The sequence below is a fragment of the Bradysia coprophila genome, unplaced genomic scaffold (genome assembly GCF_014529535.1).
Source record: "Bradysia coprophila strain Holo2 unplaced genomic scaffold, BU_Bcop_v1 contig_232, whole genome shotgun sequence".
Lineage (NCBI taxonomy): Eukaryota > Metazoa > Arthropoda > Insecta > Diptera > Sciaridae > Bradysia > Bradysia coprophila.
Genome location: NW_023503493.1, coordinates 7,089,322 through 7,106,413, shown reverse-complemented (window position 1 = coordinate 7,106,413; position 17,092 = coordinate 7,089,322). Strand labels below are relative to the sequence as shown.

The following is a 17,092-nucleotide window of genomic DNA, read 5'->3' as shown; positions in this document are numbered from 1 at the left end:
TGTGTTAGGCACTAGGTAGCCGTGACAGATTTAATGATTATAGGGCGATGTCGCTTTAAAAAGGTTAATAAAAAAATGATTTCCTAGTTGAGAGTTCCGTGCAAAAGTAGTAGTTCCACTTGTAAACAAGACTTTATTTTCCTTTCACGAATCTCATCGCTGATATAAATTCATTATTTTGAGATTTCAATCTTATAACAGTTTTGTAGGAAAAGACACGGATGAAAACACCATCACGTTACAAACAACAGATGTAGAAATAAAAAGAAATCGACATACCAGGATTAGCATGGGTAGTATGGACTAATGGATAGTTAAACATGGATAAATGAACAATAAAAAAAACCGGGAAGATCAAATCAAGAAATGTTAATCATCATAAAAGCAAGGACGTGCCTAATCTTTCCAATCTATTGCCTGTCATTGTATTGAAGATATTATTCGCATAATGCCAGGTGGGCAGAGTTTTTAAATTACATTTGTACAGAGATGAGTTGATGAGTTGGTTGACTTTCCTAACTTACTCAGGGAACAATATCCAGCCGTTTTAATCAAAATCAAATCAATAAATTTACAATCATAAAAAATCGTTGAAAAATGATAGGTTTACAATCAAGAACTCTCCAAATGGTCAAATTAATGTTGAACGTTTACATTCCCATAAAACGTTCGTTCGAACGTTTCGACTGTTGACCACTGGATTGGTCATCTAATGTTTTGTTGTTTTATTCTCAGCTCGTTTCAATTCATTTTTACGACATACCAATATATTAATCGAAATCCCATATGTATATACACACCTTCCGGTGATCCATCGAAAGACTATACGTACAAAACACACAGCCACATAAATAAAACCTTATTAAACATCACCATCAACGTCTAAACATCCACAAAATGTAGCACCAATGTTCATAATAAAAGTAAAATGTGTTTATCTTCAATCACAATAAATATCGTGAATGAGCGACATAACGTATTACATTATCGCCGTGGTTGTTATGTAACTATATATATGTGTGTGTACTTGTGCACACGTATTACATCCCTCTGTTCATTGTCATGATTCTGGATCTTTTTCTTGAATTTTATCGATGGCAAAAAATACAACGTGACGTTGTAAACTTTGGATGGTGGTGTATATGTGTGTATGATCTTTCCTGACACTGATGGCACCCCCGAACTAAATGCTAGGTGTATATGATGTGAGGTTCTTCAAACATTAGCTTTTTTTTTACTGTTCGCCCAGACATAGTTCAATTCCAGTAAGTACAAAAATATCGTCGAAAAATGAGAATGTTTTTTCGTCTTTCACTTTGTAACGGGTGGTTTAGTTGATGATTATATCTTTGTACAACCACAATGCATCATTTAAGTAATAGAACTGCGCATTGTTATCTTTCTTCAGCAGACATACCCATACACTTCGGTTTGTTCAAGCTTCTTCAATTTTTGATACTTCGTTGCATCTTTCTGAAAAAGAATTTCCTTTTTTTCCTCCAACTTTTTTTTACATTTTCTTCATGTTTGTTATTTATGTTTTTTTTTCTCTCGTAGCACGCGTTCATGTTATGTTAAACAATGATTACATTCTTTGCTACATGTGTTGTTTGTTCATAATGTTTTGGAAAAATAATGGTGCGAAAATGATTGCTTTTATTTGTGCACTAATGATGGCAGAGAGAGATGAAGACTTTTTTATGGTCATAACAACGACATCAAAAACAATGAACGGGAAAATTGATAAAATAATAGGGATGAAAACGGTGTACAATTGGGGTGTGTACAATTTATCGGACATGGTGACGATTTACACAGACAATGTATACGCAGTCATTTTTCACGCTTTTCCATCTCTTTTTTTAAAGCGTCGAGTTCGGGTGGTATTAATGGTCTGCGTACCTGTAATGGTGGTTACAGTGAGATGTATTCCTTATTTGTGGTCACTAGGTCATGAACACCATGACACATTCGAAAAAAGACGAGTCATCAGAACAGTCGGAGCGTTTGCTGCGACTGAGCCCCGTACAAACCCGTATATCTATTGCGTACGTGACCCTAGTGCGTCTGTCACCCTATTTTGACCGTAAGCCTATTGCGCCGGTTAATGTAGTTAAAGTAAAATTATTATGTAATGTGTGCATCTTACAAATTGCGCATAGCGCAATTACGAAGCCCCGTACGACGTTCCTTTCAAATGAAACAAAAATTTCAAATCGCCCCAAAATTTTATTTTTTTGAAGGGCCTAGTATCGGCCTCAGTCCGAGGACCCAAATTTAAATTTTTTTTCAACTACATTCTATTCGGCATTCGATTACCTTCCAAATCAAACAAAAATTACGAAAAACGAATGAAATTTACTCGAGTTCTATGTAAAATACACATAGGGCCTTAGTAGTGGCCTTAGTCCAAGGACCCAAATTTAATTTTTTTTCAACAACATTCTATTCGGCATTCGATTACCTTCCAAATCAAACAAAAATTACGAAAAATGAATGAAATTTACTCGAGTTCTATGTAAAATACACATAGGGCCCTAGTAGCATTTCACTTCTAAGGCCCTAACTCACGGTCCACTCACCCGATTTTAAAAAACTTTTTTTTTCCTGGATTGGTATTGACAATGCCTATCATTTGCCGTGTCATTTACATTTCCATCGTTTATTTTGCCATAAATATCACCAAAAGACCTTAAATCACTTAGGTGGCCCTAACTCACGAAGGGCCGACCCGAATATGCCCATCTTCGAACTTAGCCTCACTATTTCGACTATCTTCCACTATCGAAAATTTTTTGAAATCGGATTTGATTTACTCAAGATATCGACGTGACAGACGGACAGACAAAATTTTTATTGCAGATTCGTCATCTATGAACATAGGCAAACACTTTGCCCTTACCGTCTGCTTCGAATTCCATCAATTACACACGGCATCGTAATCCTATAAGCCCCTTTGTACTTCGTACGGGGCTAAAATTTGGTACCCCATAAAAACCCTTCCACATTAAGGGATCCACCGTCCACGACTTTGTAGCCCCAGACTTCCGAATGTTTCACCTTGCATACAAATTATTCTTAGTCCTGCTCTTAATTTTTTGTTGTGCAACGTTCATTCTTAAAATTGCCATTAATCAGTGCGATACCCGATAACATGAAGACTGAACATCTTTAAACACACGTTGCTTTAGAAATTAGCGAATTTCTGTCTTATTCATCCAAAAAGCCAAAAAATATCTTCAAGTCACTTGTTGAAACTTTGGTTATAAATAAAAACCCGGAAAAAAATAAAAATTGTCTGCCCCTGACCAGAATTCGAACACTAGCAAAAAGGTGACCGCATTTTTTCAATGCATTTTACGCTACGTTTTGTTTGCCCCTAAGTCAACAGATTATATCTTGGCCGATGTTGTCACTGAGCCAACCAGTCACCCGATGATTGTTGATTATAAGTTGTACATATGCATTAAAATGTGAATTTGAAATAAAAATTTTGAGTGGCACCAATGAGCATCGAACCCACGACCATCCGCGTTCGAAGCTTGCACGTTACCGATGTGGCAAATCAGTCATACTGGTTTCGATAGATAAAGTTGAAAATGATTATCACTTCGTGGATATTTGTTGTTTCATTTTAATTGTATCACGCTAGTTGCAAATTAAAACCAGATGGAAAATAACATGACTCGAACATTACAAAATTCATAGTTATTTGCATCACTTGGATTGAAACCACGAAATTACAGTATACGTAGTTGTATACGAATTCACACATATACTGTTATTGAGTGGTGTCAATCCTGTGATGCACACAATTTTACACTCGTCACACCATGAAATACACAAACAAAAACAAATATAATACACACCGTTCAAGGTTGAACTTGAATGTATAGAAGAAGAATGAGAATAAAAACGAAACCGAAAATACGCGATATAAAGCCGAACGAGTTGATCGTTCGATGTGTATTACACTACTCGTTGATACGGAGAGTAAGCTCCTCCTTCGTATCAAATTTCTCTCTTTGACAAATAACATGAACAAACTCCACCATCAAGTAAAACATCGCCTGGATCCCTAGACCTGTTTGCAAGGTCTGCTGATAGAGAACTAAAAAAGTGTGGTTTCCGATAACTTTTGACGCGTGTTTTCATGGTTTGGCGAGTGTAAAAATCTTTGTGTTTGTGAATACACATCAAGAGTCAAATAATGATTCGGTGAGTCGTTTTCGTGTAAAGATTGTGCTGAGGGTTGGTTTGTTATGCTTGGAGATAAACTGTGTGAAACATCAATAAAAAAATGAAAGAAGAAGGGAAGTCCCAAGTCGGTTGAAAACGTGGCAGATAGCTGCGACCTTATCCCATTAGACCAGATTATATTCGAAGTTTAGGGAGAAGCAGAAACCAAGATCCAAAGGGTTGAGATGCAAGTTATGTGAGATGTGAAAACGTAATAGAAATAGACACAAATAGTCACGCATGGCATAATTATTAACTGATCACTAAAATCTCTTGTTTCCCAGTCTCAGGCCTTAATCATAGTTCTTAGCAAGAAGTCGTTCAGGTGCTTTGCGTGAGAGCCCCATACGAACTCCTTGTCCAAGCATGGTCGTGGAATAAATTTCCTTCTGCGCTTCAACAAACTGCATTTCTAAATTTTAATTCAAATTTAGTTCCCTAATTCCTGGCACGAATAAAATGACAGAAAATCTGCATTGATTATTAGGGGAAACTCCCGTGGCATTTCTTCCGCATTTTTTTATTAATTGAACGGATCAATCATGAATAATAATCGTTTAACGATTGCCATCATGTTCCAATCCGTTAATTTATTTAACATGCTATTTTCGCCACCATCACAGTAGATTGTTAATCACCACCCGAACGGGCCAACTTAATCAAATATATTAATATCCTTTCCTACAATACAACATTAAACAATATCTGTAATACAGCCCACCACAATATCTACTTAATTGTCTTCTTCTATTGGCCATTTACGGAATTGTGTTCATGTTGTACAATATAATATTGGGAAGAACATCTAAGACAAAATATATCACACACCAGCAGTGAGGTTTCAGTTCGGTTTCTGAACAGAGCATTTCTATCATAAAAGAGTTATGATCCAGTTTTTATGTGCGAAATTGTAGCCGTACGTCGTAAAGACCAGCATTTTTATAGGCATTTATTCAGTGTATGTTTTCTATAACCGACCGGCGTAGATAAAAAAAAAAAAATTCGTATTAAATAATCTATTGAGTATAGGGTAGGACTGCGAGTACATTTTGGATTAAGAAATGCTGCACACTATATACGAACGGATTATACATCATATCTAGCTATACATTTAATGAATATGCTGTCTCTACAATATTACAGCACTACTGGTGCTGGTGGTGTAGGGTGTACAACTTTTATGGGTTATAGCAAGTGATTTATGACGATGAAATGAAGAAAGTAAAAAAAGAAGCGAAACACTTTTAATATTATTACATGCTCCAATTGCTGTTATAGGACATCATCATGGATAGATTGATGTAGAAACATTTCGTTCGCAACAAAAATGCGATATCGAAACAAAACGAGAGATCTCTCGTTTTCTCATGTCCTCCGGCTTTGCATTTTTCATGCCTTTACTCGGTGTTTCTGAAAATTCTTCATTGACTGGACTTAGGGTCAATTCGCTGCCCCATTTTGTGACAATGTTTAGCATACCATTCTTTGTGCGAATCGCCCACCCAAAACTTTATTAAAAATGTTCAACAGCTGGCGGCATGAAAACTGCAAAGAATTCAAACACTGAATGAAAACCTTCAGTGGATCACAAAAAATTCTCTGGTTTCGGGTGAATTTGAGGCAAACGCGTGATATTTGGTTCGATGTTCGACTTACAATTTCAATAGTAAATGTAATGCTATTCAATACCGAATTGAACTCGCTGCACTCGAATCCCTATTTTCAGGTGAATTTTCTTTCGTAATGTTCCAGGGTATTGAATTCGTTTGCATAAGGTTACAGCTAGTGGTGAGGTGAATGCGATTCCATACAAACTTAGCAGGTGCAACAACATTAGGGTTCCGTATTTTCTCTGATTCGCTGAGGGTTTTCCTTCAGTGTTCATATACTTTTCTCGAAAATTTGTTTTAGCGCATCTAAATCACCTTCAGTTGTTAAATATAACGGATTTATATGAGGAGGTTACGCATAACACTGCACTGATAGAAAAGTTAACGCGCTGGACGTGTACTGTACGTAGTGGACGTGTAAATTGGCTGGCAGACAGCTATTTTTGGATCGAACTTCGGGAACGTTTAGTACACGTGCACTGCGTCAGTAAACGTCCAGTACGTTTGCTCTGGTATCCGAAATAAAATGAAATTTTGATGTACATTATTTCGTCAAATTTCGTTCTTTTGAATTTTAATTTTTTTATTTTTCGTGTTTTTATTCATTTATATGGTAACTTTTTCTTAGATAAAAATTTTCTCCATGTTTGGTGCTGGGTTTGAACCTCTTGATCTCAAAGCGGCGCTTCAACCAATGTTGCAATCAAGACATACTACATTGATAGTTGTATTGTGAAGCGTTGGTAGAAGTAGGTAAACGTGGAGCACGTTTGCACACAAAGTACTTATACATGCTATACGTTTACTTACATGACACACATATGAAACTTTGAAAATATTTTTTTTTATTCTAATTAGAACTATGGTATATGACAACGACCTAATATCGAGAATCGTAATCGTAATTCCTTCTTCTTCTTTTTGCGTAATATTTCGATATTTCAACAGTATGAGATTGGAACTCAGGGAATAAAACGTTTTGAAATTTAAATGACTGAATTCATCTCATGTACGTAAAGGACTTGACATAGTTGCTATTAATATAAAATGCACAGTGTACGAATGTTAACGCACAACAAGTACGATCTTTTGACATCATACTTACCATGCGTATACAAACATCCTAAACGTGTGCTTTTCTCAAACGTGTTGGGCGTATGAGGTAATTTTGCGATGAAGTTACACATACCAAAATTTTACACATGTCCTACGTCGACTACACGCGTGAGATGTATGGCACAGTGTGACATTGGCACACATATCGTACGTAAACTTACATACGACAGGTTTGCCATACATACCCGACGCATACTATGCATAACAGAAGTATATCATACATATCCGAAGTACACCGCCAAAATCTTTTTTATCAGTGTGGGGTCGTTATCGCCAAGGTTTTATATGAAGATGTTATCGCAAGAGATCCGCTGAACTGTATTGTAATTTGTATACAAAATATCAGTTCAGTCGAAAATTCGAATTGAAATGCAGTTGAAGTTACCGGCGTTTTTTTTGCGATACGGCCCCATCAAATGTGAATTAATGGTGGTCTGCGAAGTATTCTCATGTAAAATCTTGGGTAAATGAAAGAATTCAAAACTTTCAAGACTAAAAAAATTGCATTTGATAACTCTACGTTCAAGCAGGTCGAGTTTTCACTTGGTACCTAGCAAGTCGTCACCTTTGTCATCACTTTGATTTCACAAGAAAATACTCACTTGCCAAAACAAACGAATTTGCTGGGAAATAGTTGAAATCTTACGATACAAGAATGTGTATATGTACGCCGATATATATGTGTACAAGATGTGAACTGAAAACTCGACATTACAACCATTTTCTATTGTGATGTATTGCAGCTATTTTAGCTATTCAGTAAAAGCAAAACATTTGTTGTGAAAGTTCAATAAAATGTCGTAATAAATCGCCAAAATGTTCACGGTCTAAGCTTTTCGTTTCACTGTTCCGTGCATTCTAGGACATAAAAACCAATGAAATTTCCAAAATTCAAAATATTTCCGCAATAATAACATTGCTCAGTGAGGATGATACACCGAAATGACGAAAATACTCTGCCTCGAAAATGTTTTGCAATTAAAACAACTCTCGTTGAAATGCCAAATGGTGTTTTGCCTATGCATAGATATGCAGGGTAACTCCGGGGTGTGTGTATACTGAAAATGGTTATTTTGTTTAATGTCTTCACTGTCGTAACAAAACATTCCGCATTTTCGTTCACAAAATCTTGAAAATATGTTGAATCAACGAAAATAATTTATTTCGAAATCCTCTATAGCGATGTGTTAAACTATGCAAAATGCCACACTTCATGCCATCACTTCAAGGAAAATCCATTTTCTATTGCAAACAAAATTTTTCTTTTTTTTCCTTTTTTTTAAAAAACTTTTTCTTCTATTTTTCTTTCCAGGACGATCACAAAGCGTTCCGTCGTCAATTAGAGGACAAACGACCTGTCGTTGAAAGTAATCTCTTAAGCGGTCGACAATATGTTGCCAGTGAACCACCTGTATCTGATGCCAGCGATTCCGAAGGTAAATTTATTCTGTTGAAATTGAAAGTTTAGACGGAGAGACAGAAAAAAAGTACGAACTCGGTTATCCTCTAGAGGGCATATAATTATACAAGAAAATTGAATTTGGGTGATATGGCGATGGTTGTTGCTATTTCTGTGTTTTTAGTTTGTTTTTATATACGGAAAAAACCCCACACCGTTAACCTGTTACGGGAATTGGTAATTAAAAGACCTGATTAATTATGAAATTTCATTTTCACCTCTCTTCCCAACCATGTTACACAATTTTATTGCTTTATGGTGACTTTGGTTTATTGTGTTCCGTAGCTCTGGAAGGTGATTCACGATATTTATCAGCCGAAGAACAAAACCGTGAACTGACACGTAGTATTTTACGAGAAGTTGGTAAACTGTCAGAACAATGGAATAATTTGATTGATCGATCGGACCACTGGAAACATCGTTTGGATGAATATATGACGGTAAGTGAAAATTCATTCAGTCGATTTTTTTTTCCGGTTTTGTTTTGTTATTCGATTTTCGTTGGTTTGTTATTTTGCTCGTTTCACCACACTGATAATTTTAAGCGAAACTCGATTTTGTAAAATGGAATTTTCCGCTTGAGGAATGATTCAGCCGTATTTCATCGTTAGTGTTAATGGATGGTTGAAACAAAAAACCAATTTGGGGGGAAAAAAATTCACTCTGTTTTCGATTTATCGGAAAAGGGTGTTGCATTCAATGTTGCAAAAACATTTGAATGACTGAACTGTGATTTTATGTAAAACTATCGATAGCACCACCGAGCAGAAAGTGTTCTAACCTACTCGAAAGAAATTGTTCGAAATGGAAAGGCTAACCAACCAACAAAAAATGAGAAATCGCTTTAGCTGAATTCATGTCTTATTGTACATACATCAGCCTATTACATGGAAAAGCGTATTTAGATATATCCATTAGGTCTTTTACTTCAATTGATTATAGCAACGCCTAGTATACTAAATACAAAATCATTTACGTCATTTGTTTTAAACTTCATCTTACTATATGGCTAATATCATCCAGCGTTAAACTCTAGTCTCATTTCAACACAGATAAAAACATGGACCTAGATCTAAATCTTTTTGGGATTAACAGTATGCGACCGAATCTTTTCTAGAATTAAAATTTAATCCCTTCAGGGATTACTTGAACTTATCTCCAAATGAGTAATCCCTAGAGGAAATAAATTTTAATCTTTTAGGCCCTGACGTTCGACGCTTGTTTACTCACGGTGCTCCTTAACAAAAACAAAGTTTTTCTGAAGGCTACCCAAAAAATGACTTCTGATCCGAGGGTTAGGACCTAAAATGAGTTCTAAACCCCTTGCACAGTCTTCAACTAGATCCTTCCCCATAGTCGACCTGTAAATAAAGCGACATTTCCCATACATTTTCAAGATTCTTCAGAAAATGATGAAACAGAATTTCCCTAAAGCATTTTTGTTTATCGGTATATATGTTCTCGGCAGATAAAAAAGTGTATGCACCTCTTGCCAAAATTGTTGGCTTGACGCGCAGTCATTACGGTTCTCGCCTTCGGCTCGACCAGCAATGCCCACACGTCTCGATAACAATTTTGGCAAAAGGTGTATAATCTTATATTACAACCCTAGAGTTATAAGTGATTTCTTTTTTGGAAGGTCGTGTGTACCTAACTCGGATTTAAAATGAAAAGTCACGTTTACGTGTGATTTTAGTGACCTCGACTTCGCATCGAACCAACTAAATTCACTCGACTTTTCAACACTAACGTTGAAAAGACCAGTTCTCGTGGTTATTTAGCTGATCCGAGGCGAAGCCGAGTTTTGTAATGGGTTTTACATGTTAAGGCAGTCTTAAGTTTATAAAATTCGATGAAAAGAATGGTTTTCCATCCACAAACCTGCAAATATCTATTTATTGATGGTTTCGGAAGAAGTGCTTGAACTGTAACGTGTACGGCTTTCCACTCATACACCCAGAAAAAGAAACTTCAGACTCCGCGTATGTGTAAAATTCGTCGAAACGGTATGATATACATCATTGACATATATGATACATGGACAATGTTTTCTATACGTGGGACACGTTGACAACGTAGTTACGTATTTCGATTGTCAGATTTGAACATTCATGTGCTACGTATTGTAGTGATGTACGTGGAATGTGAATAACTTACGGGTGGGACGGAAATTAAACGCACATAACGTATGTTTAACGTATATAGTGGATGTTGGTCTTAAGCATTGAATTTGGATCAGATTTATTTATGTTTCTTAACACGAAGAAGATCAACTACAAAATTGTTTTTTAGTAAATTAGAGAAATCTCGACAAAATAATTTCATTTTTTGTGAAGTAGTTTTATTTCGTAATCATATCAGAAAGTTGTTTAAGTTGGAATTATCTGAAATTGATTATAAGCATTTTGATAATCTAACTATCTTGCTATCAAGTTGACTTAAATTCAATTATGTTAAAAAACGACATATAATTATTTATGTGCGATACTTTATAACGTTCTATGCATAACTTATACGCCACACACGTATATGGCATTTAAAGTACGCTTCAACAAGAAGAAATGTCAACCAACACTACTGTACTGCAACATTAGAAAGATCGTTGGCTCATGATCCAGAGGTCCCCGGTTCAATTCCCAAAGAAGTCAATTTTTAATTTGAGATATTTGTTGCCAATAAATGATGGAATTTGTTTATGTACTGTCCGTTTGACAAGAGGATCGCCACGGTTCAGCAGGGGGTTTTGAACATTTGTTTTTTACACGTTGGCACACGTGCTCTTGTCAGATTCAAGATTCTTTTTACGAAGGTTACGCTGATTATACTTTGTGAAAAAGGCCAATACCTTGCAAATATGTCACATCTTGGACAGAATTTGACACTATCTGCAACATGAAAAAACTAAATGTTCGAAACCCCCTGAAACCCCGTGCTTCCACCTACGTAATATACACAAACTAGGTGAGCCAATCTTAATTTATAGCTGCTAAAATACATAATAACTACTATAAGCTGCTAATATGGTGTCTACCGTAGATGAATTCAGTAAAATTCATATTTTTAAATCTTTGTGGAAGAGAAATACTTCTCGCACGTATTATATTCGAGCCGGCTGTATAACTACCTTACCACACTTTTTAACAGGGGGCACGAATGATATACGCATAGCACGAAGGAAATTTCGCTCAGTGTATAACACGTAAAATACTAAGTTATCAAATGGTCCGGTGAAAAACGTTGCATGTGAGAAGAAATACAGACATCCAGAAACAATTCATCTGTGAAACTGTAATATTCCCGGGAAAATTAAAAATAATTAGACCGCAACAGCGGTAAATGAACATCTTACACATGAAATATCCGCAATAAAAATGAAAAACTAGCAACGCAGGATTTCCATCACTATCATTAGTCCCTAGACAATAACTCTTTTCACGAAATAATTTCAAAATAGGTAAGGCATTCGCAAAACGTTAGTTTTCGTGTCAGACAAAAAAAAAAGGATAATTTACTTCTTTGCAATTAACATTAAAATGAAAAACCAGAGCGCTCTGATTTTAATCAAAATGCACAACTCGAAAGCCATACCATACCATACCAATTCTAATAAATCATCTGCTCCAGTGAAAATCCCCATAATCCCTCGGATAATAATAAAACATACAACAGAGTAGCGAAATATCACGATGTGAGGGAGAGCGGCAGAGGCTACAACAGAAAAATTACCAAATTAGTATGAATATTAATTACCAGCAATACGTAATACGTTGCGCACTTAATTACATCTATTTTTTCCGGTAGATGCTTTTTTGTGTTTGTAATTTTTCTTCTCATATTCCACCGGTTCCGAACGGTGAACCAAACTATACGCTCATTTCGGTCGTTAGTCTTCAAAAACAATTTTTTCTTAATTAAGAAAATTTAATTACCGAGAGAAAAAGTATAGGGTAAACATGAATGCAACCAAACAAATAAATGCAAAGTCCATCTATTTACCATTTTAAGTTGCTTGTGTTGATATTGTGTATGGGTTTCTTCTGTTAAAGAGCTGGGTATAGACCTTCGTTGATGTAGAAAATTGGATGGAATATGGGAAGTGCAATTTAATTTTATTTGTTCAGGAAAGACATGAGCAAAAAAGGGCAGGAAAAAATTTGCTCTGAAGTGGCTTTTATCGGTAAGCAAGCATACACACGGAATCGCAACGTTTAAAGTGCTGTCGGAGTATATCACAAATTATAGAGTCAAAAATTGTGTGTTATATGTACGGTATATGTATGGCATTGGCATATACACACGGTTTCTGTACGAAATAAAAACGGGTTTGCTCTCACTAATGCCTGGCACAGAGGAAGAGGAAAATATTTAGTAGACCGCACGAACAGGAATGCGGTTTGCTAAGGGATTACACAAATAAATTCACCGTCATTTGTTTAAATATGAGATAAGAAAGAAAAACAACTTGTTATGTAGTACATTATACCCAGCCAGCGTTGGAATATAATTAAATTTTATGGAGGAGAAAAGCGTTTGGTTTTCCGTGGAAATGTTTTTTTTTTTTCTTCGTTGTCTTCCTTTGTGCCGTTTTTTATGGTTTCAGGGAAAGTGTAATTTTAATGGGTTAACAGAATGAGCGTGAATGAATTTGATAAATAGCCTGGGATTACTACGGATTCAAGCGAATTTTTAAGCGTAATCACGCCCATAATAGTTGCCCATTATAGTTTAGCAGTCCGTAATCTAAAGTAACCGATAAAATTTTCTGATTACTTCAATTTTCCAATCAATTCATTCCATTAACTCCGACTTCAATGCACAATATAATACTGAAATCTGAAATCGTCAATCTGTCTACGATGTACAACGGTACAACGACACTTCTTAACTCCAATCTTAAATCAATAGAATTACGTTCCCGTTTCTTGCATAAAAAATTTGATAAAAATTCAGTTCAGTTCATGAATGTTAAACGAAACCGTCAACCTCATATTTATCTGTAGATTGCTTCAGACACTAACGGGTATCGGTACTATGATCTCAACTTTTAGGGGATGGTAGCGACTAGACAAAATATTGTGGAAATGACGTTTGAATTTTGTATGAACGTGAGGACGAATAGTTTCGGTGTTTTTTAGTGATTTTCCGTAGGGGTTTTGCTTCATCAAAATGGTTGACCTCTCCTCGATCGTTACTTTGTCAACAATGTCTGAGTTATTACTTCTGTGTCCGTTTTACTCTTGCAACTGGATTTATTTATGGACACCAGTCGTTGTTATCTCATACTCTATCAATGTTCGTCGGATAAAATTTTCTTTACTGATGTCTATGGCTGTGGCACTCTAATACACTAAACATGTATTATATACGTTCATCATAACCTTTGCCATTTATTTAAATTGCAAGTCAATTGTGTTGCTTTTTTTTCTGTTGGATAAAAATGAATATAAAATGCTCAAGAGATATGCTTTTCGATATATAGTTGAAGTTGAATGCAAGAAAGATTTTTTTTAATGCTTAGAATGCATTAAAAAGTGTTATTTATAAGTGACAAGTCTTGATGGATTCTCGTTCGTATTTTTCGTTGTCTTATAGTGTTTCTACATGGCTGAGGTATTTGCAAAACTAAGTGTGAAACATTGTACAATGACACGTTTGCATTTTTCTGAATGTGTACACAGTCACATTGCAGTGTGCATTTTGTTTCTTATATTTTCAAGGAGAATTGATAAACATTGAAATAAAACAAGCAAGTTTTTCGGTCTGCTACTTTCATTATTATAAACAGTCAATCAGCCTCAGCCGTTCTATTTCAACGAAAAAATTCTAGTTTGTACATTTTGGTACAGAAATTGAAAAAATATTTATCTGATTTAAGCGTTAGTAGTCGGTAATCTCTTGACAATTTTTTCAGTTATTGAGAAAATGTTTGCCTCGCAAATTCTATTTCTTTAAGTTACCTGTCGTAGGAACATCGCGGTTTAATCATTAAATCTGTTACTTCATTAGTTGAGAGTTTCATATTGAACTTCATAAAAAATCTTTTACTTCATCAGATAAACCACACATTTTGCTATAATAGAACAACAGCAAGAACTCATCGTCTATTTCTGAAACCGTTTTCGATAACAGATTATCATCGAGCATTTTCTCCGGTATCGTTATATGTTCCTACATTCATCTACTTGTTTTTTGATTCTTAAGGCCCGTCATTGGGAAATGACAGGACAGTTTCCCGAAAATGTATGGAAAATTTTATCACAAAAATTCACCGAAAAAATTCAAAGAAACTCACCCATGATGCTTTCCATTGTATTCGTGCACCGTCTCTTTATGTCCCCAAGGCATATTTAAACACTAAAACACTTTTTACTCGATGCAAAAACAAAATTTTGTTTTTTGTTTTGTCGCGATAAAACACAGAAAATATTTCGACACAACTGTGACACTCCGCTATTATAAGGACTAGAATGAATGTTTGCTGTGTTCACTTCTTCGCCGAGCTTTAACAAACCCCCGCTGAGCTCTAATAATTCTCCGCTGAGCTTTGACAAACCTCTAATGAGTTCTAATAATTCTTCGCTAGGCTTCAGTAAGAGTCCGTCAGACCTTAGCACGTTGTAGTAAGGCAATGAAGCTAAGCGAACACTCAATAAGCATCAGCGGATACCTAATAATTGTTGCTATGATTTAATAAGACTCCACTTAGCTTTGGCAGATCTCCGCTGAGTGTCGGATTCGCTCCATTAAGCCTTCCTGCAACTTGCTTAGGCCTAACGGACACTTCCTGAAGCCTAGCGGAGAATTATTAGAGCTCAGCGGAGGTTTGTTAAAGCTCGGCGAAGAATTATTAGAACTCAGCCGATATTTTTATTCAAAGAGGTGGCATAATTAGACTTCGCGAAGTCTTCTTAGCTTACTAAAGAGGAACAAACATTTATTTACGCTCAGCGCAGTCTTACGAGAGGCTAAATTTTTAATAAATGCTCTCCCATCGTTGAGAGAATGTCCGCTGAGCTCTCGTAAAACTTTAAAAAATGGTCGATGAGCATTATTAAATGTATACGCTACCCTTTGTCAACCGTTTGATGATTGTTTTTAAATGTCCGACACTTTTTTGAATGAAAATATTTTACCGCCGAAGTGAACACAGCAAACATTGATTCTAGTACTTATAGTAGCGGAGTGTCACAGTTGTGTCGAAATATTTTCTGTGTTTTTGTCGCGCAAAACAAAAAAAGAACTTTGTTTTTGCATCGAGTAAAAAGTGTTTAGTGTTCAAATATGCCTTGGCGACCTAAAGAGACTATGCCCGAATACAATGGAAAGCATAAGAGGTGAGTTTCTTTGAATTTTTTTGGTGAATTTTTGTGATAAAATTTTCCATACATTTTCGGGAAACTGTCCTGTCATTTCCCAATGACGGGCCTTAATGGGTGGTATGATGGTGTTGAACTGCGCGCTGGTATAGCTACCATTTGCTACCATTTGCTACCTATAAATCCGAGTATATTATTCTGTCCTTTGTCTGCGATAATATTCTGCCCTTTGTACATACTTTACAATTCTACTTAGTTTAGTAACATTTGTTGTTTGTTTTGGTGACTGAATAGTAGACTATTGACATATGAGGGCAAGCATCGAGTTTTCCTCTCATACTTCCATACGCTATTTCGTTGCACAAGTGAAAAGGAGAAAACAGACATAGGTGAAAGATAAATTCTCCGTTTTCTGAAGTTATCTGTACTCTATGTAAGGAGCATGTCAATGAAGATGCTTCTAAAGAGAAAGGTCTGAGCGAAGCCATTTCTGACAATTTACAAATATTTTAAATTTAAATCGATTTGCAGTTACAAAACTCACACACATATTCTTAAGAATCATCATTAAAATAAACCGTTGAAGCGTGTCACTAAGCAACGTTGTATCGTTTCTGTTGTGCTCCAGCATTGTTTTCGAAAATATCCCTCCTTGATTTTCACTAAAACGGAAAAAAATTGGAACACAAAAGAACGATCACATATCCTTCTGAGCGTCGGCAGGCAGACAGTCACGATTAAACTTTTTAATTAACTCCCAAATCAGTTTTGTTACAGTCTCTTATCTCATTTAACACAGCATAATAATTCCTGCACAACGTTTCCACATATTTAATTCAAAATAATGTGCCGAGATTTATCGTCTGTCTCTGTTACTCCCTACCGATTTGCCACACATAATCGGGATCCCATATATTCCGTTATATATACGCCATACACCACTATTCTTTGAATAAATATAATATATCCGAATCCCATCTGTATCTGTTCAATTTAATAATCCTTTGGCATGAAAACGAACAATAATAATTATAATTCCAGACTTAACCCTTACCCGAGCGATTAAATGCTGAATCTATCTACACACAAAATGATACACACTGCTTCGAGTCTCTCTGTACATACAAAGAAGGATAAAAATACGATTGGCTCCAATGCAAATCAAATATGAGAAAAAAAATATTTCCATTTTCGGATAACATTTACCGAAATACGTAATTCATTCACAATTATTATTAGCAAAACGTTTTGGAGGAAAATAAAACCACATAATTCGAATAAATCCATACCAGTTCGCATCATAAGAAGGTTATACACTTGCTGCTGCTCAGATCCGTAGTTACGATTGGGTT

At 35.7% G+C, this 17,092-nt stretch overlaps 1 protein-coding gene across 6 annotated transcripts in view; it reads left to right on the top strand.

Annotated features, from left to right (window-relative positions):
- LOC119076005 (dystrophin, isoforms A/C/F/G/H) overlaps positions 1-17,092 on the top strand; it is a 339,975-nt gene that overhangs the window by 285,755 nt on the left and 37,128 nt on the right. For all 6 annotated transcript variants that reach the window (XM_037182582.1, XM_037182583.1, XM_037182580.1 and 3 more), the window contains 2 exons: positions 8,278-8,401; positions 8,710-8,864. In XM_037182582.1, coding sequence (XP_037038477.1) covers positions 8,278-8,401; positions 8,710-8,864 — 279 coding nt within the window. The remainder of the gene's footprint in view (positions 1-8,277; positions 8,402-8,709; positions 8,865-17,092) is intronic.